This window comes from Pteropus medius, unplaced genomic scaffold, assembly GCF_902729225.1.
Source record: "Pteropus medius unplaced genomic scaffold, Ma_sr-lr_union100, whole genome shotgun sequence".
Taxonomy (NCBI): Eukaryota; Metazoa; Chordata; class Mammalia; order Chiroptera; family Pteropodidae; genus Pteropus; species Pteropus medius.
In genome coordinates, this window is record NW_024342471.1 from 13,046,289 (window position 1) to 13,071,135 (window position 24,847).

A 24,847-nucleotide genomic window follows, 5' to 3' on the forward strand; every position below is an offset into this window, starting at 1 on the left:
CATTCATGGGTGTACCTTCTTGGTGAGTTATCATCCCTGCAGCCCTGCTCTGCAGGCCGTGTGTGAGGAAGGTTGGGCTGCCAGCTGGGTCCTTTGCCACCTGGCCTCTTGCCCAGGTGCCTCAGGTGTCTGGCCTTTTCCTGCTGGCCCTGCCAGGGTACCATGCAGAGCCTGTAGCCTGGCCAGAGAGAGAGAGACACTTCTGCTACCCTCAGGGTGTCCGCAGCCCTGAGGGAGAGCTGGTGTTGTTCAGGGAAAGTGCACAGCACTATTGTGTAAGACCCGTTCTGGCCTGGCTTTGCCCTCTCACTTTACCACTTGTGAAGTGGGGCTGGCATCTGCTGATTGCTAGAGTCATAGTTTGGCTCAGAAGAGAGGTGGGGAAGTGCTTTGGTGCCAGTTGTCACATTGGTATGACAGGGACCAGGGTGATGTTTGGCCTTTTTTTTTTTTTTTCCTGCTACTAAAATAAGTGAATACAAAGCAATTACAGACTTCCTGCTGAGTGCTACAGAGGCTTTCATCATGTTTTCTTGGCTAATCCTCACAAGGGCCCTGAGGGGATGATCTAGAGTACCATCCCATTTTATAGATGAGGAAATAGAAATACAGGGAGTGAGTTATGCAACAGATGATAGTGCTGGTGTGGGACAGCCTCAGCTGGACCCAGCTCTCCAGTCAGTGGCTGGCTGGCCAATCCCAAGAGCCTCTAAGCCTGGAGTTGTACTGTGACTGAGCCGTGACTGTCTCCCTGTGACCTGTGTTGCTTTTCCAAGGAGAAACCCTTGTGCTCTGAGCGTACATTACAGACAACCTCAGCCTCTCTAGGCTCTGGCACCACGTGTTTCCTTCTGGTGCCTTCTAGAAGGCACCTTCCGTTAAGGGTCATCGTTGGTAGGTGGCCCAGGTGGATGCTTCACGGGGGGCTCTGCATGACAGCCAAGCACATCTGTGGGGATTTTGGAGCCCGAGACTTTCGTCTTTGTTTCTTCTGTGGATACTCTTCTAGATGCTAGGCCTCCTTAGGTGGTAAATGAAAACAGATTGTTGCCTTCAGGGAAACTAAAACAGACAATGACAATTCCAAGTGGTACCCTTAATGACAAGGGGTGTGGGAGTGGCAGAAAAAAGCAGATTTCCTGGACAGGCCGTCAGGCTCAGAAGAAGTGCTGTTAGGAGAGCTGTCTGGGGCTGTACCCCTGTGGCTGTCAGACTGCTGAGGACACAGACCACGAGTCCTGTTCTGAGGGTTAGGCCCAAGGTGCCTAAGGGCAGCAGGCCGGGTGTCATCAGGGGTTTCCTTTGTACTGGCTGGCTGCCCCCAGTGGGAAAGGGGCAAGAGCACGTGTCCGGATCTTCAGAGCCAGCCATCCCTGCCTGTGTGCTTCCTGTCTGACTGCAGTTTTTCCAGGGGAAGTTGGACCTCTTAGTGTTTCCTCAGCACCCCAGGCTTTCCCTGATGTGTGGGTTTCAGACCAGCCCCGCTAAGCTCCCCCATCCATCTGGGGTTCTCTCTTTCCTGTGAACCTAAGAAAGGGGCCTGCTGCACAGATAACTGGAGGAGCTGAGCACACCCAGCACTGGGGTCCCCAGTACCTCCTGCTTCTCCGTGTGTAGGTACACAGATGAGCAGGCTTGAGTCACTGGTTAGTGATCTAGGCCACTAGCCTTGTTTTGGGTAGCCCTTTGGAATGAGGGGCATTTATTTGTTCCATAAATATGTTTGAACACTCCCATTTGCCCACTGAGGGTTAAAAGATAAATAAGACGTCATCTGTGCCATAGAGGAATTCTCAGATCCTTGGAAGTGACAGATTTGGGAACATGTAATTATAATCCCATGTGTTACGGACTATGATAAAGGTCTGTACTGAGAGAGTGGTGAGTGCAAAGTAATGAGCCCTGTTTAACGGGGATTGAGAGGACAGAGAGCTAGGAGAGGCGAGCTGTGAGCTGGGCCTTGAATGACTGGGGAACTTGCCTGTACCCTGGCTGAGGCACAGGGGGTCACTGCAGGATTGAGAATGTGTTGGGTGTGGTAGAGATGAGGCTGGGGCTGGTTGGGGGCAGCTTAGGGAGAGCCATGGTGTGCTGTGCTTATGGGCTATACTCTGTCCTGTGGGCAGCGGTTGTCAGAAGAGGCTGCAATGAGACTCTTGCGTGTTTGGGAGCGATTGAGGAGAGAGACCCGGGAGCTACTGCCACTTGCAGGAGAGAGCTGATCAGGGCAAGATGTCCTCGCTGCGGTAGGGCGGGTATGCACTGGTGGTGGAGGGATGGAGTTGGGTCTGGAGGGATGAGAGTGGAGCATAGTACAGTTGACCCTTGAACAACATGGGTTTGACCTGCACTTGTCCACTTACACTTGGATTTTTTAACATAAATATACAATCGGCCCTCTATCCCAGGATTTCACATCTGCAAACTCAACCAACCACAGACTGAAAACAGTATTTTTGATCCACAGTTGGGAATCCGTGGATGCGAAGGGCTGACTATGCATTGTTCTATGCCAATTATATGAGGGACTTGAGCATCCCTGGATTTTGGTGTCTGTAGGATGCTGAGGGTCAACTGGAGAGTCAAAAGTTACACATGGATTTTTGACTGCGCAGGGCAAGGTGGGGCTGCGCCCCCTCATTGTTCAAGGGTCAACTGTAGCTTGGCATTTGGGCTCTGAACTCAGACTGCCTCCGTTAAAAATCCTGTCTGCATCTTGCTCTGACCTCGAGTATGTGATTTTACTTCTGTAGGCTCCTCATCTACGAAAGGGAGATAGTAACAAACTGCATTTGTCTTGTTTGTGAGGATTTGATGAGAATCTGTATAAAGCACTTCACATCGAGTGTGGCATGGCCTAAGTGATTCATGTGTGGGAGCTCCAACGAGGAGGAAGATGAGGATTAAGTTCCCCAGGAGGACCTGATAGTAGAAGGGAACAAACACCCGTTATGTGAGGGGTCCCATGCCTGGCTACCAAGCCTTTCGATTCAGAGACAAGGAGGCCCCCCATACTCCCTTGAAGCTCTCAGCAACCTCGCTGTTGTGAGGATTGTTTACTGCTGCTGACTTGCAGAGTGACAGGGCACCTGGCTGGAAATAGCTGCTTTGGTATCATACAAAGGTATCAGATTGGCCTATTTCTAAGTGCCTAGCCCAGAGAAATGCTATCTGAGCACATTGGTGGGAGACCTCTGTCTTCCAGGAAGTATTTTAATGTCACCACCTCAGTGTGGCAGAGCCTGCCTCTGCCTCTGTTGTCACTGTCTGTGTCAGTCTCCATTAACTCAGGGCATTTCTTTCCATTCTGCTCTTTTCTCTGGGGCATAGTGGTTTCAGAGAAGCTAGAGATGGGTAATGTTGAAAGGCCTGACATTAGGGAATAGGAGACTTTTTTCCCCTCTCTGCTGCCTTTCTTAGAACTGGAGAAGTCGGTGGCGACTTTGAAGTGAGGCCTAGGAGAAACGGGGGTGGGTAAGAGGAGGGGAATCTTTTGGTCACTGCAGCCCAATTACCAACCCACTGCTGGAGGCCACTCTTCACCCTTGGCTCTGCCTAGAGAGCTTTGTTCAGAGAAGTGTGGAGCCCATATTTCCCTGGGGGGCAGTCTTTGAGAGCAGCATGGTAACAGGTGACAAAACTCTAGGCAGAGCAAAAGGTGAAGAGTGGCCTCCAGCAGTGGGTTGGTAATTGGGCTGCAGTGACAAGAGATTTGTGGCTAGAGTCAGTCAGATCTGGATTCAAGTCTCAGCTTGTCTTGTGACCTCGGGCAGGTTACTTTAACCTATCTGAAACTGACCTTCAGCTGTAAAAATCATTTTTTTCCTCACAGAGCCGTATATGTCAAAGGAGAGTAAGATTTTATGTGAAAGTGCTCAGCACAGCATTTGGCACTTGTGGGCACTTAGTATTTGTTTCCTTTGCTTTCACCTAACGACAGAGCTCCAGTTCCACCATCAAGCTTGGTCATGACGGGTGCTACTCTCACAACCTGGGCTAGAAGTCGGTTGTTTCCTGCTTATTTCTTTGTTCCCTCCCTGAGTCTGTACACAGAGGCCTGGGGCATGAGAAAAATCCAGCATTTGAATAGTGCATTAAAGTTCACGGAGCATTTTCTCCTCTATTGTGTTGTTTGAGCTCCACCACAGCTCCATTTATTGAGGGAGGGCAGGAGCGATTAGCCCTCTCTTAAAGGTGAGGAAACCAAGACCCTAAGAGTAAGGTCACACAGCAGGTGCATGGCCAGGATCAAAACCTAGCGTTTCTGATTTCCCACTACAATATTTCAAGTTTTTCTCCCATTCTGGAAAAAATGATGAGATGGACTGTTGTATAGGACCAGAGTTTATTTTTAACATGGACAGAGCTATCCGACGTTTACCCTTGCCCTCCAGCCAGCTGGGTGTGACCAGCTCAGGCTTCTGTCTGTGGACAAATTGGACTCGGTGCTTTCATCTAGATCCTCCACTGCCCTCGTCTTGCTACAGCACCCCCACTGAGATGCTTTCCCATGCTCCTTAGAGGTGGGGGACAGAGATGTCTCGTTCTGACCTGCTATTCTTGGCTCATAACAACTGCACCTGAGTCTCTACCAGGGAAATGGGAGGGAATCTGGGCTCCATGCTCTAGGTGCTCCACGGGCTTTTCCAGGACCCCTGCTGACAAGCTCACACACGTGCCTTTACCCATGTCTTCCTTTGTTTGTCCCACACTTATTGTGGGCCTAGCTGCTGTGTGTTAGGCGTGCTGAACTGGATGTGATTACTCCAGCTTCTGACTTGTTCACAGTGGCAGTGGATCTCTAGCCTGGTGTACTTTCCGTATCACCATTAGCTATCCTTGAAAAAGAAAAAACCCAGCTCTCTTGGGCTTCTGTGGCACACTGAACCAGCAAGATACCACTTGTCCTTCCCTGGCTTTGGACTCGCATTTGCTGATGTGCCAAACACTGTGGAGTCCAGTAGTGAACATACAAGTTAAGGTATATGCATCCAGAAAGAACAGAAACAGCCAGGAAGGAAAAATAATTCCAGGGTCTGGGGAGTGCTGTGAAAGAAACAAGCCAGAGACGACTGTGTCAGGAGAGGCGAGGGTGTGCTGTGATAACGCACCACCCCAGATCTCGGTGGCTGACAGCAGCCGAGGTTCACTTCCCTCTTTTGCTACATGTGGTAAGTCTATGACAAGACACCACTGTCCCTGGAGTGTGGCCTCAGTAGCTCTGAGTCAGCTTTCTGGTACAGAGCCTGAACACTCTGGGTAGACATGGCTGGAGAGGGATTCGGAGAATGGAGGCTGGGGAGGAATTAATTTCTGTGACTTGGGCCAAGGTGCAATGAGGGTGGCTCTGCTGTTTTGGCAGAGTAGACGGCTACCCATGTGGGTCAAGAGGCTGCTTTGGCTGGGGTCTTGTGTTAGAAAGCTGGTGTTAGACTTTGAGATATTATAGCTGTGCTCTTGCCTATCTTCGTACATTTGCCCCACCACAGTGCCCCTATTTGAGCTGCCCCTCAGTCTAGTCTATTGTGGCTACAGCTTCCTGCTGTCACCTCAGTGTTGAGCCTCTCATCACAGCTCCCTTGAGCTCCTTTGCTGGTGTGCTGGGGCCTCAGAGGGAGCAAGAGTACCCTCAGCTTCCAGAGGAGAGGGAGAGGTGTGAGAAGGGGGTGGTCCCTGAATACTCTGGGCTTGGGGGAGGGGCAGTAGGGAAGGTGGAGTTAGTTGCTTTGGAGGACACTGTGGGATGGGGCTCGGAGTCTGCTTGCATTCCTGGCTCTGCTCTTAATGTTCTCCCTCCTTATAAGACTAGCTCCTTTCCTGGTGGTACTTGGCCAGCCCTTGAGAGGCTACAGAGGCTGCACAAGTACTAGCTCTCTCCCCACTCGTCACCTCCTAGGAACTGGGCCCATCCCGGGGAAGTGCGGAGGGCTCCTTTTTATAGCCCACATGTAGGCTTTGTGTATAGGCTCTGCTGCTTCCTTCCGGGCCCTTCCCGGTGTTGGCGGGTGGCCCTGGCTTCAGCAAGACTCAGGATGCAGAATAAACAGGGCGGGACTTTCTCTTGAAGAAGACTGGCATCTCTTTTGCTGAGCCCAGGCTTGGCACAGAGGAGGCTGGGGTTAGGAAGCAAGAAAAGGAGGTGGCCCAGTCCTGGATCCTGGGAAGCTTACTTACAATCTGTAGAAAACCATGAAAGCCCAGGGCTGGCAGGAGATACTTGTGCCTGAAGTGCCGTAGGCTGAGCCCGAGGGCCACATAGAATCAGCCTCCTCTCTGTAGCGCCCGTCCTGCCCCTGTGGGCTCCCTCCCCTACTGGCTGATGCACCAGTGGTGTTGGTTAGAGGATCTGTGCAAAGGCTGTGTGAGGGGCCTGGGAGCAAGGCATGGGCCTAGCAAAGAGTGGGCGGTTTGAGCAAAGCTCAGGCCCCGGCAGCGAACAACTGCCCAGACTGGTGAGGAGTTGGGCCACAGCGAGTTTGACCACTTGTTTGTGTGAGATCTAATTCTAACTCAGTCGGAGTGGGCCGTTCACTTTGGAGTTGGCTTCCTGTTTTTTTCTTGGACACCTGGAGCAATGGCTGAGCTGAAGTGTCCTGAGGGAAGTGGTTGTTTAAGGGATGCCCCCAGGTCACAGTGTCCCTGGCTTGGCCTTGTGAGGGGAGTAGGGCATTGACAGACAACACTGGGACTCTGGTGGTGTGGGGGTGTGGTGGGGAAATTCTAATCCCATGGGATTGAGTGGTTTCAGCCCCAGGCCCAGAGAGTGTTCATAGAGCGACTAACCCTAGGAAGGAGGGGAGGGGTTGGCCACAGGCCTGAAGGGCTTCTCAGCCTCCTTGGGGGCAGGAGGTCAGCTGGGGGGTTGGGCAGCAGCAAGGGCAGAGGCGATGGGTCCCTCTGAGGCTCTGCAGACCCCTTTTCCTTATTCCACCTGATAGTCCTCACCTGCTTGGAGGCAGTGCTCTTCTTCCTGCTCGTCACTTCTCTACCCATGGTAGTAATCGAGTGTAAGATGCCTCTTGTTGGTTCCTGGCAGACTGGCTTTCTTTGGGAGCTTTTAACATATCGACCGAGGAAGTTAGAAAAGAGCATATGTCACTTGGTCGGGGATTTTCCTGAGAGCCTCTTGAGGCCATCAGTGAAATACATAAGCATCCCCTCCAGTGAGAACAGAACGTCTGGTGCCCGGACTGCTCTCTCGAGGATGTCCTGGTCACTGGCCTGAGAACTGTCCCACACTGGAAGGGTGAGGCTCTGCCGGCTGAGGTGGGAGGTGGGGAGACTGCTCTCCTAGGATGTGTGCTGATGGAGGGTTTGGCCAGAAGCTGTCTGAAGAGGATAGAACTAGAATTCACATCAGGAAGGGAAGTCCCAAGGTAGTCATCCTTCTCAGTAGGGGAGGCCGTCTCTGAGAATCAGAGCTAGGCTTCCTGGGGAGGGAGGCAGTGAGCGGGTGAGTTCCCTATCACCTCAGAGCGAGGTCAGAGTCTAGACATGCACTGGGGCCTTGCCTTCCCAGGAAGCAAAAGGAGGACAAGGAGAGTGGCTTGGCATGGGCTGGCATGGCCCCAAGGGAGTGCAGCCAGATGCTGAGGAGAGGCCGGGCGAGGCAGCACTAAAATGAGAGAGGCTAGTCACGTGGCAGGAGAAGGTGTCTGAGCCAGCGTGCCCCTGACTTGATGACTCCCTTCGTACTTAGAACGTCTCCAACCTCCTGATCAACGTTGATTGATTCTTTTGGGGTTTAAAGGCTGTTCCCACAGTCTCTTCTCCCCACCCCCAACCCCCCGGAGGGAGCAGGGCCCGTGGTGGCAGTCACATGGAAACCAAAGAGGCGGGAGCCAGGGTGGGGCTCACTGAGCCTCACAAGGGGAGGCTTCTGCCGTCTCCCCACTTCATTCCTATCACTCAGACCCCCAGTCAGGCCCCTTTGGTTTCCTCGGGGGAGGAGGCCCCAGATTTTTCTTTCTTCTCCTAACACATCCCATTTCCTGCGAGACACTGAGACATTGAAGCTGACAGACGTGGTCCGTGCCCTCAAGCAGCTTATACTCCATTGGAGAGTACTGACCATCAGTCAGAGGGCCTTCAGGTACACACACAGTTCCTACTCACCTGGGTGCTCAGTAAATACGGTTGTAACAAGGATTAGCTTGGGGACAGTGAAAGAAAAGGAGATGTGTTAAGATGATTCTAAAGTATTTGGTTTATGCACCTGTTTGGAGAAGTTGCTATTAGCTGACCAGAGAGGTGTGGCAAGAGACCTGGGTTTTGGTGAGAGAAGACAATGTTTGGTTTTGAGGGGTTGATTTTGAGGTGTTTTTGAGGTGAATAGGCAGAGATGGCAAGTCGGCAGTTGGATAGAAGGATCTGAAGCTTAGAGTTGAGGACTAAGCTAGAGCTGAGTTTGAATTATCTGTGTGATAGATAATTAAAGCCATGGGTGTGGATGACGCTGGCTAGGGAGAAAGTAGAACATCAGAAGAGGAGAGGACCTTGGCCTGGGTCTTGATGAAGGCCAGCATGTAATGAGAATAGGCCTAGAGCCCTAGGAGTAGCAGGAAAACCAGGAGAGCTTGTGAGGTAGAGTCAAGAGCAGGCACAGAGCGTCAAAGTGAATGCAGAGCATGGTCAACCATGTTGATTGCTCTGAGAGTCAGGAAAGAGAAGGATAGAAAAGTGGCTTATGCTCAGTACTCTGGTTCTCCAGGTGGCCTGAAAATACTTGGGGGCAGGGAGAGAGATCACTGAGCCTTTGAGATCCTGGACAGCTCTGGGACACCTGCTAGGCCCTCAGCCTGTCTCCTGTAGCCGGGGCCTGGCAGACACAGGCCATCTAGAACTTGGGGAGCATCAACCTGCAGGGGAGGCAGAGGTCACACTGCATAGGACCTCTGCCCCAGAGGCGGACCCATGGGCTGCCGGTGGAGTCATCTTGGCTCAGGCAGGAAAATTGGGGCAAGCCCCTTCTCCTTGCTGCGACTTTCCCTTACTATGCTGTAGAAGGCAAGTGTAGGGCCCCCTTCCCTCACCTCTCATCCATGAAACTCTGAACAAACAGCCAGACTGTGGTATTGGTGCTTTGGCAACCAAACTGCTGCCCTCTACCTGCCGTGGGCAGGTTAGCCCTCCAGCTCTGCCTTTTGCAGAGCAGTCCGAGACTTTCCAAGTAGAACTGCTCACTTTCTCCATGTGCTCAGCGCCACAGATGTGCATCTGCCTGTTGTTCCACTCTTGGCGTGACCTCATAGTTATCTGCTCCCCCATCTGTTTCCTCCACCAGGCAGGGCCTTTCTCAGGGGCAGGAACTCCCATGCCTTATATTGATCTCCATTTAGCCAGGACCTAGCGCAGGGCCTGACGCGGAGTAGAAAGATGCCTAATACATGTTTGATCAGATGATGGACTGAATAAGCCTGCTAGACAGCTGCTCAGCATTCTCCCAGCTTCGAGTTTTCTGGGTGGAGCCTCCTTTCTCTTCCTTCCTTTGGGGCCTGGGCATGCCGTTCCCACCTCCAAAATGGGTGGGCTTAGTTTAATGTCCTAGGGAAGAGGGCTGCCTGCCTGGAAGGTGTGAAAGCTCGCTAAGACTGCCCTGCTTCTTCTCCGCATACCCATGTCAGGGATGGCAGCTGCTGTGGGGCTATTGCAGAGGGTCCCAGTTCTGCCTTGAACTACCATGTGACCATGAGAGGCCCTTGGAGCCTCTATTTCCTCATTGCTCCAAAGAAGAGATTCATCTGAAGTCTAGATGACTCATCACGTACTGGTGAGAATCCTTTACAGCTGTGACTTGAAGTAGTTAGTATGTAGGGGTGCAGGGTCCCATGTAGAAGGATCCACAGACCTCCATCCAGCTGACCGAATGACCTTTTCCTGTTTATCAAGGTGGAAGAGGGGCCGGATGCCGAGTCAGGTCTGGCTGCTTTTCTTGGCCAGGTGTTTGGGGAGCAGTGACTGATGAAACTCAAGCTGGGGCAGATGCTGACCTCTGACCTCGGTTTACCTGGACTCCAGGGTTTGGCTAGGGTCTCCCTGTATGCATCCTGGGAAGGGGCCCTGTTCTTACTCCCTTGCTGGTCTGGTTTGAAGGCAGCTGCTGGTACAGGAACCTTCCCTTTGCTGCAAGACTCTGTGACTCAGGGTCTTCAAGGCCGGATCTTTGTCTGTAAATGGAGGTAGATGGCCACCCACCAATCCATTTTCACCTTCCTCTGGTGGAAGCTGGAGCTGCTCCTGTTTCTGTTAGGAGGAAGGAGGGGGAAGGTTATTGCCTCAGAACAGAGAGGAATGTGTGGAGTGGGGAACTTTCACTCTGTCCAGAGGCCTTGGGCAGTAGGTAGCCAACGTGGAAACTGTTGGCCATCCCTTGGCCTGGCTCCTGGTGCATCAGGTTTCTTTCCCAGCTGTGCCCAGGTTCTGTGTCTCCTCTTCGGCCACCTCCATCCTTCGCTTTCAGAGCCGTGAAGAAGGCTCTGTTGAAGCTGTGTGTTCCTGGCTTGGACAGGTGCCCTGGGGTACAGAACCCCTTCACTTCTGGCTCCCTGGGAAGTGGGCTCTGGGGCACAGTGACTGCCCTACCCTGCGGAACTGTGCAGGAACCTTCGTGTGTGGGGGTGGCAGAGATGCGGGGCTGGGAATTGGCCGGATAGCATTCGCTTCCCCTTGAGGCTTCCTTTCTCCATCTCCGCATCCTCTGGGGGAGAAGGCTTAGCTCCGTTTGTGTTCCCTCGGGCCCTGGGCGTGTAGTTTCTTTGGAGGGTGATGAAGTGGTTGGCTGACTTGAAAGGTGGGAGGGGACGGGGAATGGCCCATCTGTTTGCGCAGGCTGTGCGTGGAGAGGGCGGTTGATGAGAAATTGTTTCTGGGAAGAGCCACACACCTCTCCTGACCCCTGAAACCTGCTCTTCTGAATCTCCTGGTGGCCTTGACTTAGCGCCACGCAGGGCAAGGTACTCAGGGAGCCCTGCCTCTTCTGTTCTGTCTTCCCCAAAGCTCCATTAGCTTCCCGTGGTTCCCACTGGCTACAGGAACATTTGTGCCAGGACTGCCCACTGTTTTCAGATTGCACTGGTCCCCAGGGGCCACATTCCCCTCCCCTCCCCAAGCTGTGCTTGGTGCTTTTTTCTTTCCCCGTAGTCACCTTACTGACCACTGTGTTTGTGTATTTGTTGTAGCTTCTCTGCATTCGTCCCGCTGCACCACCTCTTCTTCTGTCCCTCATACCGTCTTTGAGCACAGCACCTCTGGGCCTGCTGCCTCTTTCAGATAAATAGCTCAGGAGTCTAACTCTCACGTGTTCATTCCTGTTGCTAAGCGCTCTGTAAACATTTTGAGGCCTCCCCAGGACCTGGGTTTGGGGAATGGAGAGAAGAGTCCAAAGTGTTGTCTTCCTTGGGGAGCTCACAGGCCAGTGGCCTAGACACCAGGAAGTACTAGGTGGCGTGACAAGAGTCATGGAGCACGAAGTGTGCCACTGGACTGGGCCTGGTGGAGAGTTAAGTGAGAAGGCGTGTCTGGCACGCTGAAGGTAGGAAGGTAGGAAGGAGGTAGGAAGGTGGGAAGGAGGTAGGAAGGAGGGCTGGGAGCCATTGTGGGGCTGGGATCTGTGAGTCTCGTCTTGATTGCACTTGGACCCTTTTGAGGAGGGCTGGGCATCCCCACCTTCCTCCCGTGCCCACTGCAGGGCTGTGCACACAGGCTTGGAGGGGATCTGGGGGTTTGCATCCCACAGGTGGGAATACCGAAAACTCCCAGACAGAAGGGACCTGTCTGGGTAATATTCATTTACCTCTCTCAGGCTGTCTAGATTTTGAAAAGACCTTTTATATTTATCATGAGTTGCAGTTTTTTTAAGTTGCAAAATGTATTTACATGCATTTTATGTAAATAGTTCCTATTGTCCTTCACATCAGTCAACTTAACAGTTACTTTACTTTGTAAAGAGAAAACTCTTTTAGAGAAATATTTTAGTAAATGCAGGTTTCACATCCAGAAGTCTGTGTGTGATATGTGCCATTTTCTTCTTTTCTGTTGTTGTGGTGGTGATGGTTTTCTTGACTGGATATCTTGTTTTGGGGGGTTTAATGTTCAGTATGTCCTCCCATCCCTTTCTGGTAAAATTCAGTTTTGTGTCTTAACTGACTGACATCTCACATTAGCCCAGTGAAGGAGGTGCCAGGAGCGGTAATGAGGACAGTGAGACTCAAAGGTGGTGCCTCCTTGCCCACCTTGCCCACCTTGCCCGTGCTTTTGCTCACGATTCTTCACCATATGTCTTCCTTGCCTGATGAGTGGTTGATGGGCCAGTCGTTGTGGGGCCATGTGGAAAGTGGCTTCTTCGAAGGCAAGGGATGCGAGGACACAGCTTCTGACCAAGAAACTTAGGTCTAATTTAGGGTCTTGGATTTGATGCTTGGGCTCCTCCCATTCTTAGGGCCCACTCTGGTAGGGTAAAGCCATATTTCTACCCCCTTGGAGCAGGGTTGGCTGGCTCTCTTTGGCTGAAATATTCTTGGTGCCCTATTCTTGCTCCCCCTCTCTCTTCTCTGGGATTTTTGTTGTCCTTGGGCTCTGCATGGTTAACAGGAATGCTGCTCCATGCACATCCCTGTAGTAGCCATCCCCAAACACTGGGCAGGGGAAGGCGGGTGGGGCCTTGCGACTGGGCCTGATGTCTGGGAGGGAGTATGGGGAGCAGGATTCCAAGACAGGAAGCAGCCCTACCTTCAGAGGGGCTGAGCACAGGCTCGTCTTCTGTGCTCTTTATCCTCTCCCCCTTCCCAGGCTCCAGATTGGCTGCTTGCCATTTAGCTTGTCCCCTTCATGGCACCCCCTCAGGACAGTGGGTGCTGTCATAGGGGTGGAGGCAAGTTCTAAGCTGTCCCTGAGAGTAGCAGTACCCTTTGCTGCTGTCTAGTTGTATGGCTCCCAGAGTGCTTTGGGTCAGTTCTGTGGCTCAGATAAAGAGAAGGTGACCGCCATTACTGGTATGTCTGGAAGGCAGTTGCTCTCCAGGTCTGCATGACCTGGGCACTCTGCTCTGAGTAACTGGTCGTCTCTAGTCTTTGTGGTCGCTGGCAAGGAGTCTGTCTCTGGGCCAAGAGAAAGGAGGGTCTCCCTGCCTAGTCATATAAGCAGATCAGTCTTGTGGCATTCTGTGTCAGTGCTTAGAGCCGGCCCCTGCCGCCAGGCAGCGAGCCCATTTTCTTCTGCATAAAGACCACAACAAAAACCAATCCAAGGTTGGGGGTGGTCAGGGCAGGCCAAGGCTGACTCCCATGTGGCTGTCTTTGCGTAGTTGTCTGCATGTGAAGGGTTTTTGGCAGGCCCATCCCCACTGCAGCCTTTTCTTTGTTCACGACCTACCAGAGAAGAAAGCTGACTTGCCCAAGACCCGAGTTACATGTGGGGAAACAGGATTTGAAACTTGGTCTTTGTGATTTCAGATCTGTTAGTCTCTGTTTTGATATCAAGCTGTATGCAAGATGATGGGGTGCTGTGGCTGCAACACGCACTGATCTGAACTCAGAGCCTCAGAAATCCCGCTCCCCCACTGTGTCCCATCCCTGCCAGACCTCATTCTGAGCTAGGGAAGTGGCTACTTGGATTCTTTTCCTTGGGCTGAGATAGCTGTGGCCTGGCTTTAACTCTCCTAGGTATGGGTTTGCCCCCAGCGAAGCCCTGGTAGATGGCCACAGTTGCGCCCCCTACTGCTGGCTTATATAGGACCAGTGTTGATGGCGCTAGGCACACAGGCAGGGGCAGGCTCCTGCAGACTTCACAGGGACCAGTGGTCCTTGGCAGGGCCCTGGCTGCAGTCCTGTGAGATAGAAAGAATTCCCAGTGTCCTGATGGGGAAACTGAGGCCAAAAGAGGCAGGGACTGCCCAGGGCCACACAGCTAGAAGGTAAGACTTCTGTGATACTTATCTGCTAGCTAGGCCTGGGCAGCCTTCAGGAAGGTGATGGTCAGCCCGGCTTCCTGAAGGAACGTGAGGAGGCAAATTGCCACCAAGGCCCCGAGGCTTCTGCCTGGGGCATCAGTCAGCCTGGCCTGTAGCCGCTCTTGCCATCCTGGTTGGTCCCTGTCTTGGGTGGGAACTTATTCTGCCTCCAGCCTGGTCTCAGTAGAAATGTGCCCAGGAACACATGCCAGAGGTTCACCTAGGGCCTGCTGGCAGCGTGTCGTACATGCGTGCATGCGCACATGTGCCGGGTAGCTGCATGTGGCCTGGCAGCAGGCTTCGTACTCACCCTCCCGCTGCCTGCTGGGTGGTAGTCATATCGTGGACTACCTCTCATGACGGGGAGGGAGGGCAGCTGAGAAGAAGGGCCCAGGCCGTGGACCACGAAGGCCTTGGCCGATGTGCATTTGTGTGTGTGAGGTGGTGTGCCTGTGTGAGAGATGTGGGAGGATGACAGCAGCTCTGTACCGGAAAAGCATGTTGGTTTCTGTTTCAAAGGGCAGAGTTTGTGGTTATTCTGCAGTTTCTCGTCTGGGCATTTCCCCTGTTCAGCTCCTCCTTTCATCCTTGGAAACTGTGTCTTTCTAGGCTGGGCCTTTGTGACTCAGTTTCCTCCATTCCTGTTTCTACCTGAGTACAACTCCTCATTTTTAAAACTCCACTCTCATTTTGTTGCCCCTCCCCGTACCTGTGTGCCTGCCTTTTTCACTTGTTCATTCAGACATCGAGCAAGAACTGGAAGGGCCCTCCCTGGCCTAGGGGGAGATGAGGCATACCCTTGACACCTGGCCACTAGACATCAATGACTACTATGACTACTGCACATGAGAGCTTCCAAGTTGGGTCATTGGTGGAACTGGAGTCCAGGATGTAGATGGTCCACAGCTGGGAACAAAGACAAAGTAGGGGTCAGGGAGTACTTGCTATTCTTGCCATTGGTCCAGCTTAGTTTGAATGTAGCAGAGAAGATGGGAGGACAGAAGTTGGGAAGGTAAATCACTGAGCCCCATCACAAAGAGCCTGGAAGGCCAGAAAAGGAACATTCTCCTAAGTGAGCAACGTGGGCAGGGATCAGAGCAATGTTCTCTAAAGATCCAGAAGACTCAGGAAGGATGGCTGATTGGTGAGGAGAACTGGGGGCCAGGGCAGCGGACAGGAAAGTCAGGGCTCTCAGCTGGACAACCAGACCAAGGAGTTTGCTGAGGGCATGAGAGCAGGCCTGTAGAACCAGCAGTGTGTGTTCGGGGAGCTGGGCTTGAGGCCAGAAGCCATGCCACTGTCCAGGGTGGGATGGATGGGGCACAGCTGCAGCTAGAGGGACAGGAAGAGAGCCTGGGGATTTAGGCCCCTTAGGACATTGCAGCCAGGGGGGTGTGCAGTTAGGCTGGGAGGGCTCCTGGGGTGGAGGCTGGCCAGGCGGCATGCTGGCACTGCTCCTGGCTCCAGGTCTTATGGGCCGGCCTGGTTGAGCGTGTGTGGGGAGAGAGACTAGAGCTGAGGGAGTGCTCAGATAGAGTTATCTGGTGGCTGAGCCAGGCCTCTTCCGTTTGACTGGATCCTCCCTAAATCTCTCTTTATCTGGCCCGAAAAGTCTGCCTTCTGTCCAAGGTCCCAGCCAACACTAGGGGAGAGAGTGGGTCTGTGGCCACGGTCAGCCTTCTCTGGGCCTGGGATCAGAACCTGGATGCCCAAGCAGACTTTGGTGAGGGAGTCGGCACTGAGCGAGCTCCTGCCACACCGCCTACGTGGCCTGGGCTGGGCGCCTTGGCTATTAGGACTTTTGATCTTAGCACCACCCTCATGATGCTGCTGTTGCTTATCTGTGTTTACAGACGAAACAGTGGGGTCAGAGTAGTTGTCACTCTGCTGAGGTCACACAGCTGATGTGACCTGAGTTGGAGTTCTAGTCCAGGCACTCTCACCCCGGAGCCTGTGCATGATTTTCCTTCTACTCTGCTTCTAGAGAAATTCAGTCGAGCCCCTTCGCTTTATAGATGGAAAACTGAGACTGAGAACTCAGATTAGACACTAGGCATCGTTTCTGGAGCTAGCGGCTGAGACCGGTGTCTGTCATTCAGGCCTATGCTCCCGGATCTGTGCTGTGTGAGGGCATGGGGTGTGTGCAGGCCTTCAATAGCCAGGATAGGAAACATAACCGTGGATAACTACTGCCTTGCAGGACTAGCTAGGCCTCTTGATGAGACTTGCTTATGGAAGATTTAGGGCTGGGCCATTTCAAGGGTGCGCCATTTCTTGGGATCTGACCCCTGTTTCCTCCCATGGATCCTGAGACTTGGCCATTTGGGCCTGCCCAGCCCCACCCCACCCTTGGGACTGTACAGTTTGGATTCTGTACTTTGTGTCACAAAACAGCCTTGGATCTGCATTTCTCTTTCTAGAGTTCAGCTTTTTTCCAGGTCAGAGTGACCTGCCTGTGTTCTCAGCAAGGGAAGGTACACAGAATGGAATTCCTTCCTCCCCCAGACAGCTCGCCCAGACCTCTCAGCTGTTAGCAGAGGTCCGTGCTTAGGTGCAGCCCAGCTCCCTTTTGTTACCTAGTGGGACTGTGAGTGGTTTTGGTTCTGCCTCTTGAGGAGGGTGTCTCTTTGTGGTCTCTCCATGAGGGAGAGCATGGGAATGAGTGGAGAAACCAGGCTGCCCTCATTTCAATGCTGAGTCTCAGAGACCCCAGCCTGACCTTGACCTCTTCTCTATCTTCCTAGTTGACATTCGTGAAATCAAGGAGATCCGCCCAGGGAAGACCTCACGAGACTTCGATCGCTATCAAGAGGACCCTGCTTTCCGACCGGACCAGTCACATTGCTTTGTCATCCTGTATGGAATGGAATTCCGCCTGAAGACCCTGAGCCTGCAAGGTGGGAGGCAAGGCTGGAGGAGGCAGAGGAGTTAAGGAATGTCCCCTGGCTCCCCAGCTCAGCGGGAGGTGTTTGCCCTTGGCTCAGCTCTTCATCCCTTACTCACAGCTACATCTGAGGATGAAGTGAACATGTGGATCAAGGGCTTGACTTGGCTGATGGAGGATACATTGCAGGCAGCTACACCCCTGCAGATTGAGAGGTAAGAACCACTCTGACCTTGTGGGAGCAGGGAGCAGAGGCCTTCGTGTGCCCAGACACTGCCTGCTGATCTCCCCAGGCGTGGCCCCGGCTGGAGGAGTGGCCCTTACTGTAGGCTCCTCTCCCTCCAGGTGGCTGCGGAAGCAGTTCTACTCGGTGGATCGGAATCGCGAGGATCGGTAGGTTCTGAGCTGTGGCACCCACAACAGTAGCCATGCCTCATAGCAGTTTCCTGGAGAACCAGAGGACCCAGGGGACCTGCCTCAAGTGGGGCTGGTGGTTCTGGCACAAGTAGTTTCCTGCAGAAAGCCCTCTGATGGCCATGGTGCAAGCTGGCGGGAGAGGCCAGGGACAATGAGCTGTTTGCCCTGCCATTGTAGGTGGAGACAGGAAGTGCAGAACTGGCTCTGTCTGTCCTAGAAAGAGGGTCAGGGTGGCCTGTAGTGTGTGAGGGGGGTACCTTGAAGCTCATGGATTTGAGGATGTGACGTGATAGCCAGAGGAGCCAAGGAGAGATGGGGAACAAAGACCAGGCAAGGACTTTTGACTGTTTCTGTGAAGGGGATGCAGAACCATGGAGGGCCTGGAAGAGAGGTGTGACACACCCTGACTTTAGTTGCATAAGATTACTGGCTGCTAGGGGAGAGTCTGAGGCAGGGCAGAGCCGGAGAGCTCAGTTACGAAGTAACTTGCAACAGTCCAGGTGGAAGGTGAGAGGGCTTGGGTCAGGGCGGAGGTGGTAGGAAGTGGTTGTGTTTTGGCCACAGCGTATTTTGAAGATAGAATGTCTGTTGTAGAATGTCCTAACAGATTGATTTGGGGGCGTGAGTGAAAGAGAACAGCTAAAGATGACACCTTTTTGGCTTGAGAATCTGGAAAGGTGGAGCTGCCATTAACAGATGGGGAAGGCCGTGGGAGGAGCACATTCGGGGGAGTGTAGGAGTTCATTTGGGCTGTGTTAAGTTTTTTGATTCCCTTAGATGTCCAGGTAGAGACGTTGAGTAGGCAGATGGGTAGGTGGGAGTTTAGGGAGAACTTGGGGTAGAGATGTTACCTGGGGAGCATTTAGATGGTATGGAACACCACGAGGCCGGAGATCACCTGGGCATAAGCGTAGCAAGAAAAAGGAAAGAGGCCGGTGTCTGATGCCGGGCTGCTCAGATGCCGGGGGCTGGGGAGGGGAGGAAGAACGCACCAAGAGAAGTAGCAGCGCACGAGGTAAGAGGAACACCCGGGGCGTAGCATCCCGGCAGCCCAGGGAGAGGGAGCAGTTGGCGTGTCAGGCCTTGTCAAATATGGATGGCAAAGATAGAGAGAGGTCCCTTGGACTTAATAGCACAGAGGTGGTTGGTAACCTTGAGACAGTCAATAGAAGAGTGGGAGGGGGTTCAGAGAATGGACAGGAACATGGATGGCTCCTTCAAAGAGAGGCTGGCAGTAGCCGGAGAGGTGAGCAGGGGCAAGACAGGTGTTTTTGGTCGAAGAACAGCTTGTTCGTAATGCTGATGGCAAAATCCACGGAGGGAAAGCTTGGTGATGGAACAAGCTTCTTATTCTTAACCTGCAAAATGAGGACCCTGACAGCCTACCTCCCAAGTGACTGAGAGTCAGACGGCCATTGCCTGCTCAGAGCCAGAGCTTCTGAGCAGCGCTGGCTGATGGCAGCCAGGACCACTCAGCACTGGCTGACTCCCCATGGAGTTGGGGGATGGCCTGCCAGGCTCTTGGGCAGGAAGAGGAGGAGGAGGATGTCCCCTCCCTGACATCACCTTCCAGGAGAGAAAGTCTCCTTCCCGCCAGTCTTTTCCTTTCTGGTGCTAGGCCCAGCAGCGCCCCCTTGCCCCACGTCCTGGTCAAGGCACATTCCTTTCAGACCCCAGGTGGGCACCCAGTCTCAGGGGTGTCTGGCTGAGAGTGGCCTTCCCCTCGTCCCCCAGTGCCTCTGCTGAGGCCTGAACTCCTGGCATCCTGGAGCTGTGGGCGGAGTCATTGCCCAGCCACCCTCACAGGGAGGTTGTAGTGAGCCCCGTGGGAACCTGGAAGTGCAGCAGTGGGCCACCTCCCTCTGTCCAGATGGGCCAGGGCTGTGGGCTTGAGCAGTGTTGGTGAGGGGCTCCATCCCACTTCTGAGCCTGGTCACTCCTTCCTTGCCAGAATCATGGGCTTTTCTTTGCTCAGAGGAGGAAACTGAGGTCCAGAGAAAAGAAAGGACTTCCCTTGCTCACCCCAGGGCTCTGATCCAGCCTCTCCCTCAGGACTGCAGGTCTCAGAGTAGTGTTGTTTACCTGTCTAGCTAGTGGTGGGCTTAGCCTGCTGGTCACAGGTCATGAGAGCTTGGATGAGGCCACTGGAGATGCCCCTGTTTTCTCAGTATATCAGCCAAGGACCTGAAGAACATGCTGTCCCAGGTCAACTACCGAGTCCCCAACATGCGTTTCCTCCGAGAGCGGCTGACGGTAGGGTCCTCTTAGCCTATATGCAGGTGGGGCGGGGGAGGCCGGGAGCCCCTGGCTGGTGGGCCTGACCAGAGGTCTTCCTGTGTACCTTGCAGGACCTGGAGCAGCGCAGCAGCGACATCACCTATGGGCAGTTTGCTCAGCTGTACCGCAGCCTCATGTACAGCGCCCAGAAGACGGTGCATGAGCCACCTGCCCCGCCACGGCCCTTGTCCCTGCCCCGCCACGGCCCTTGTCCCTGCCCCCCCACCCCAGCCCTGCTTGCCTCAGCCCTGATGCCCTTCTTGGGGATTTTTGGGTGCCATTTCTCTAGCTCGTCTCCTCTTGACACCTGCCCCCATCTGTTGCCCTCGCCTTCCTTCCCGAGAACCCCTTCCCCATGTGGCCGCCCAGGGGCTTTCACTCTGACCAGGTTCTGTTTCCTGCAGATGGACCTCCCCTTCTTGGAAGCCAGTGCCCTGAGGTTTGGTTTGGATTGGGATGGTGGGGCTCTCCTTGGGTGATTCCCTAAGCAGATGGGAGGCAATGGGAGCGGGTGAGCCATGCCGGACTGTTCTGGGCAGCTGTGCTGGCCAGGAGCTGAGCTCTGCCTTCTAAGGGGCCCCTCGTTGTCTGGACCATGCTAGCCAGCTGGCCGTCAGGCACTTCCCTTCTCTTCTTTAGGGTGGGGGAGCGGCCAGAGCTCTGCCGAGTGTCTCTTCCTGAGTTCCAGCAGTTCCTCCTGGAGTACCAGGGGGTATGGCTGTCCTGGGACTGGGTGGGGTGCCTGCCTGCGGGGGACTGGGCTCATCTCTGACTGGAGCCCCTCATGTGCCCCCACTCTGCCTGCCCTTATCAGGAGCTATGGGCTGTCGACCGGCTCCAGGTACAGGAGTTCATGCTCAGCTTCCTCCGAGACCCCTTGCGAGAGATTGAGGAGCCCTACTTCTGCCTGGATGAGGTGAGCTCTAGCTTTTGCCCTTCTGTCAGAGAGAATGGGCGGCTGACCAGCACCGTACCTGGTTTCCAGGAGCCAGATTTGCGTTAAGGGTGCCACCTTGTTTCTCCACCACTGTCAGCTTTGCCCACCCCAGTTGAGACTGAGCACCTTCTCTGCTTCCTACCACCCCCATGCCGGTGGGCTAGGGCAGGGGCTCAGCTTCTCTTCTCTTCTCTTCCACATCTGTTCCTGGGCAGTTTGTCACCTTCCTGTTCTCCAAAGAGAACAGTGTGTGGAACTCACAGCTGGATGCGGTGTGCCCGGACACCATGCACAACCCTCTCTCCCACTACTGGATCTCCTCCTCGCACAATACGTGAGCTGCTCCCTCGACCCCACTTAGCCCGACCTTGGGAGGGAGGGGGCTCGCCTGACCACCCTGCCTCTCGTTGCCTGTTCAGGTACCTGACCGGGGACCAGTTCTCCAGCGAGTCCTCCCTGGAAGCCTATGCTCGCTGCCTGCGGATGGGCTGTCGCTGCATTGAATGTGCGTTGGGGCCGGGGCTGGGGGAGGAAGATGGGAGACCTGCCTGCTTGACTGTGGTTGTTTTGCTCCCCAGTGGACTGCTGGGACGGCCCAGATGGGATGCCAGTCATTTACCATGGACACACGCTGACCACCAAGATCAAGTTCTCCGATGTCCTGCACACCATCAAGGAGCACGCCTTTGTGGCCTCAGAGTGAGTGGGGGTGGGAGACCCAGGCTCGGCTTGGCTCCAGCTCTCTCCTATGACAGAAGGCAGAGGCTCCCCTCAAATGCTGTGTCCCCGTGCCACCAGTCTCTCACCTTCCTTTCCTCCTCCCTTGCTGCTGGCTTGAGGCTTTGCTTCTCAGGTTACCCTTTTTCCTGCATTTTTGGCCCGGTCTCTTCACGGGTCCTTTTTTTTTAGCTTATGGAACGTGATCGAGTTTTTCAGTCCCCCCAAAATAGTTGCTGAACCCTGATCTCTTTAGATCAGTGTCCTGCCAGATTCTTTCCCTTCACAGCCCAGAGAAGTGTCTGTGTTCCCTGTGTCCCATTCTGCGATTCTCATTCCCCCACCCTGCGATCATGGTCTCTCCCACCGCACTGAAGAGATCACCAGAGCCCAGTAGCTGGATTTGGAGGCTGCTGCTCCTGTCTCCTGACCTCTTTGGTTTGGGATGTCTCTCTTGCACTGCGGAGGCAGCCTCCATAATGGGACCAACTCTGGGGGCTCCCATCTGCTGCAGTCCCACCCCTTTGTTTCTGCAGCACCCCCTCCACCTGCTAGTGGCCAAGGCCGGCCTGCCTCTCTGAGGTAGCTCCCCTGTAGACAGGACTCCCAAGCCCTTGGCGGCTAACACCTCTCTCTGCGAGGGGCTGTTTAGACTGACCCTTGACCTCACAAAACTTAGGGTCTGTATCAACACACTGGTCCCCTGCCCTGCAGGTACCCGGTCATCCTGTCTATCGAGGACCACTGCAGCATTGCCCAGCAGAGGAACATGGCCCAGTACTTCAAGAAGGTGCTTGGGGACACACTCCTCACCAAGCCCGTGGACATCGCTGCCGACGGGCTCCCTTCACCCAGCCAGCTGAAGAGAAAGATCCTTATCAAGGTGGGGGCCCCACACTTCCCAACGCCTCCCCTGGCCATTGCTCCAGCTGTCGGTCAAGGCCTGGGTGAGGAGGTGGGGCTCTGGGACTGGGGCTGGCACTGCCATGTCTTGGCCTTCCCCCCCACAGCACAAGAAGCTGGCTGAGGGCAGTGCCTACGAGGAGGTGCCTACGTCTGTCATGTACTCTGAGAATGACATCAGCAACTCCATCAAGAATGGCATCCTCTACCTAGAGGACCCCGTGAACCATGTGAGGGCCAGGCCAGGCTGGGCCAGGGGGCCAGGTGATAGGAGGGCTCTGTGACAGGCCCCGCTTCGCTCTCTTCCAGGAGTGGTATCCCCATTACTTCGTTCTGACCAGCAGCAAGATCTACTACTCTGAGGAGACCAGCAGTGACCAAGGCAACGAGGATGAGGAAGAGCCCAAGGAGGTGAGGGGCCGGCCCAGGGCTGGGAGCCGGGCTGGGCTCAGAGTCGCTGAGTCTTTGCTGTGGCCCTTCCCCTCGCAGGCCAGTAGCAGCACAGAGCTGCACTCCAACGAGAAGTGGTTCCACGGGAAGCTCGGGGCAGGACGGGACGGGCGGCACATCGCCGAGCGCCTGCTCACCGAGTACTGCATTGAGACCGGGGCCCCTGATGGCTCCTTCCTGGTGCGCGAGAGCGAGACCTTCGTGGGCGACTACACCCTCTCGTTCTGGTAACCCACTCCCAGCGCTGTGCGCGTGGGTCCAGCACTCCCCCGAGATGGCTGGGGTCCAGCTTGTCTTTCGTTCCAGGCTTTCGGGTGAAACGTTACTTCGTCATGTGCACACTCACACGCACACTCACACACATGTTTTCGGTTAGTGCGGTTGTCCTCCCACAGGGCTGCCCAGTCCCCGAGCTCCTCCGGAGGCCCGCCTCCCTCTGAGACGTGGTGTCTCGCCTGGGGTGGCGTGTTCAGGGCTCGGGCCCCCCTCTCACCGCCTCCCCATCTTCCCTCAGGCGGAACGGGAAGGTCCAACACTGCCGGATCCACTCCCGGCAAGACGCTGGGACCCCCAAGTTCTTCCTGACAGACAACCTCGTCTTCGACTCACTCTACGACCTCATCACGCACTACCAGCAAGTGCCCCTGCGCTGCAACGAATTCGAGATGCGCCTGTCGGAGCCCGTGCCACAGACCAATGCCCACGAGAGCAAGGAGTGAGGGCGGGGACGGGACGGGGCGGGGCGGAGGTACCTCTAAGTGGTGATGGCGGGGCTTGACCTGGGCCTCTCCTCAGGTGGTACCATGCAAGCCTGACCAGAGCACAGGCTGAGCACATGCTGATGCGTGTCCCCCGCGATGGGGCCTTCCTGGTGCGGAAACGGAATGAGCCCAACTCCTACGCCATCTCTTTCCGGTGAGGGGTGTGGCCCTGGGCTGCTGGAGGTATGCTGGGCTACCCCTGGGTCCGGGTCACCCTGACCCCTATGTCACTGTTCTTTTTTCAAGGGCTGAGGGCAAGATCAAGCACTGCCGTGTCCAGCAAGAGGGCCAGACAGTGATGCTGGGTAACTCAGAGTTCGACAGCCTCGTCGACCTCATCAGCTACTACGAGAAGCACCCGCTGTACCGCAAGATGAAGCTGCGCTACCCCATTAATGAGGAGGCGCTGGAGAAGATTGGCACAGCTGTGAGGGCCGGTGGTTCAGGGGGTGGCAGGCAAGGGAGAGACCAGCTGCCGGGCGGGCCCAAAGTCTCTCATGGATAATCCAGACGTGTGGGATGGGACCAGTGATGTAGGAGCTCCTGGGAGGGAGGGCCTCCTGAGTGGGCGGGCCACTCAGCCCAGCTGGGAGCTGTGGTGGGGGTGCCAGGAAAGTGTCGTGGAGGGGGTGGCATCTGAGTCCTGTCTACAAAGATGGACATGAGTTAGGCAGGTGAAGGAGTAGAGAATGGGTATTCAAGCGGAGAGGTCCCCCATGAGCCAAGGTGTGGGGTGCAGAGGTCCTGGAGCCCACCCAGGGAGAGAGTAGGCCTGAGGCTTTTCCAGCTGGATGTGGAGTAGGCTGCAGAAGTGGTCGTGAAGGGTTGTGGAGGGCAGAGCTACAGGGGTGAGACTAGTGAAAAGAAGGCCGGACTGATGGCGCAGGGTGTGATGAGGGTTCTTCTGGACTGAGATCATGGCCTTGGATAGAAGGAAGGAGTTTAGGACGGGAGATTTTGAGACTGTTGTCATCAGTGGACAGTGGTGGCCAGGGAGAAGACTACCATCCCCTGGGGCCTGGGGCTGGAGTGGTGGAGGGGCGTGTACTGGGGACGGGCTCAGTGGTACGTGAGTGAGCTGCTGCATAAGAACACTGCCTGTGCGGTGCCTGCAGGGGCTCTGCCGCACAGATCTGGGGCCCGGCGTGGGCCTTCAGGAAACGAGTGAGTGTAGAATCATGGGGTGGGTCGCAAGGCTGAGCGTGAGCACGTGGAGAGAGAAAGGGCTAGGTCAGGCCCCGTCAGCCATTTCCACTAAGGTAGGGGAACCAGGTGCCAGTGGAGGGGGCAGACTTGGCAGCAGCTGCACTGGGGGGAAAGGGGACAGCGGGAAGGCAGCGCGCTTCCATCTCTGTGTTAACATATCCATTTTGTCCTGTTTCCAGGAGCCGGACTATGGGGCCCTGTACGAGGGACGTAACCCTGGCTTCTACGTGGAGGCAAACCCGATGCCGACCTTCAAGGTACAGCCTTGGGCCTTTGCAGAGGAAGCTGGGGAAGCCGCCCAGCTGCTCGGGGCTTGCATGTTCCTGCTCAGGGCCCAGCTGTGGTCTTTG

At 54.8% G+C, this 24,847-nt stretch overlaps 1 protein-coding gene across 3 annotated transcripts in view; it reads left to right on the forward strand.

Annotated features, from left to right (window-relative positions):
• Positions 1-24,847, forward strand: part of PLCG1 (phospholipase C gamma 1) — a 36,012-nt gene that overhangs the window by 3,316 nt on the left and 7,849 nt on the right. For all 3 annotated transcript variants that reach the window (XM_039864340.1, XM_039864341.1, XM_039864342.1), the window contains 19 exons: positions 16,690-16,842; positions 16,951-17,044; positions 17,175-17,222; positions 19,415-19,499; positions 19,595-19,678; positions 19,928-19,962; positions 20,163-20,235; positions 20,338-20,439; positions 20,676-20,794; positions 20,880-20,965; positions 21,039-21,159; positions 21,892-22,060; positions 22,188-22,310; positions 22,390-22,491; positions 22,570-22,757; positions 23,045-23,245; positions 23,326-23,445; positions 23,538-23,718; positions 24,677-24,754. In XM_039864340.1, coding sequence (XP_039720274.1) covers positions 16,690-16,842; positions 16,951-17,044; positions 17,175-17,222; positions 19,415-19,499; positions 19,595-19,678; positions 19,928-19,962; positions 20,163-20,235; positions 20,338-20,439; positions 20,676-20,794; positions 20,880-20,965; positions 21,039-21,159; positions 21,892-22,060; positions 22,188-22,310; positions 22,390-22,491; positions 22,570-22,757; positions 23,045-23,245; positions 23,326-23,445; positions 23,538-23,718; positions 24,677-24,754 — 2,162 coding nt within the window. The remainder of the gene's footprint in view (positions 1-16,689; positions 16,843-16,950; positions 17,045-17,174; positions 17,223-19,414; positions 19,500-19,594; positions 19,679-19,927; positions 19,963-20,162; positions 20,236-20,337; positions 20,440-20,675; positions 20,795-20,879; positions 20,966-21,038; positions 21,160-21,891; positions 22,061-22,187; positions 22,311-22,389; positions 22,492-22,569; positions 22,758-23,044; positions 23,246-23,325; positions 23,446-23,537; positions 23,719-24,676; positions 24,755-24,847) is intronic.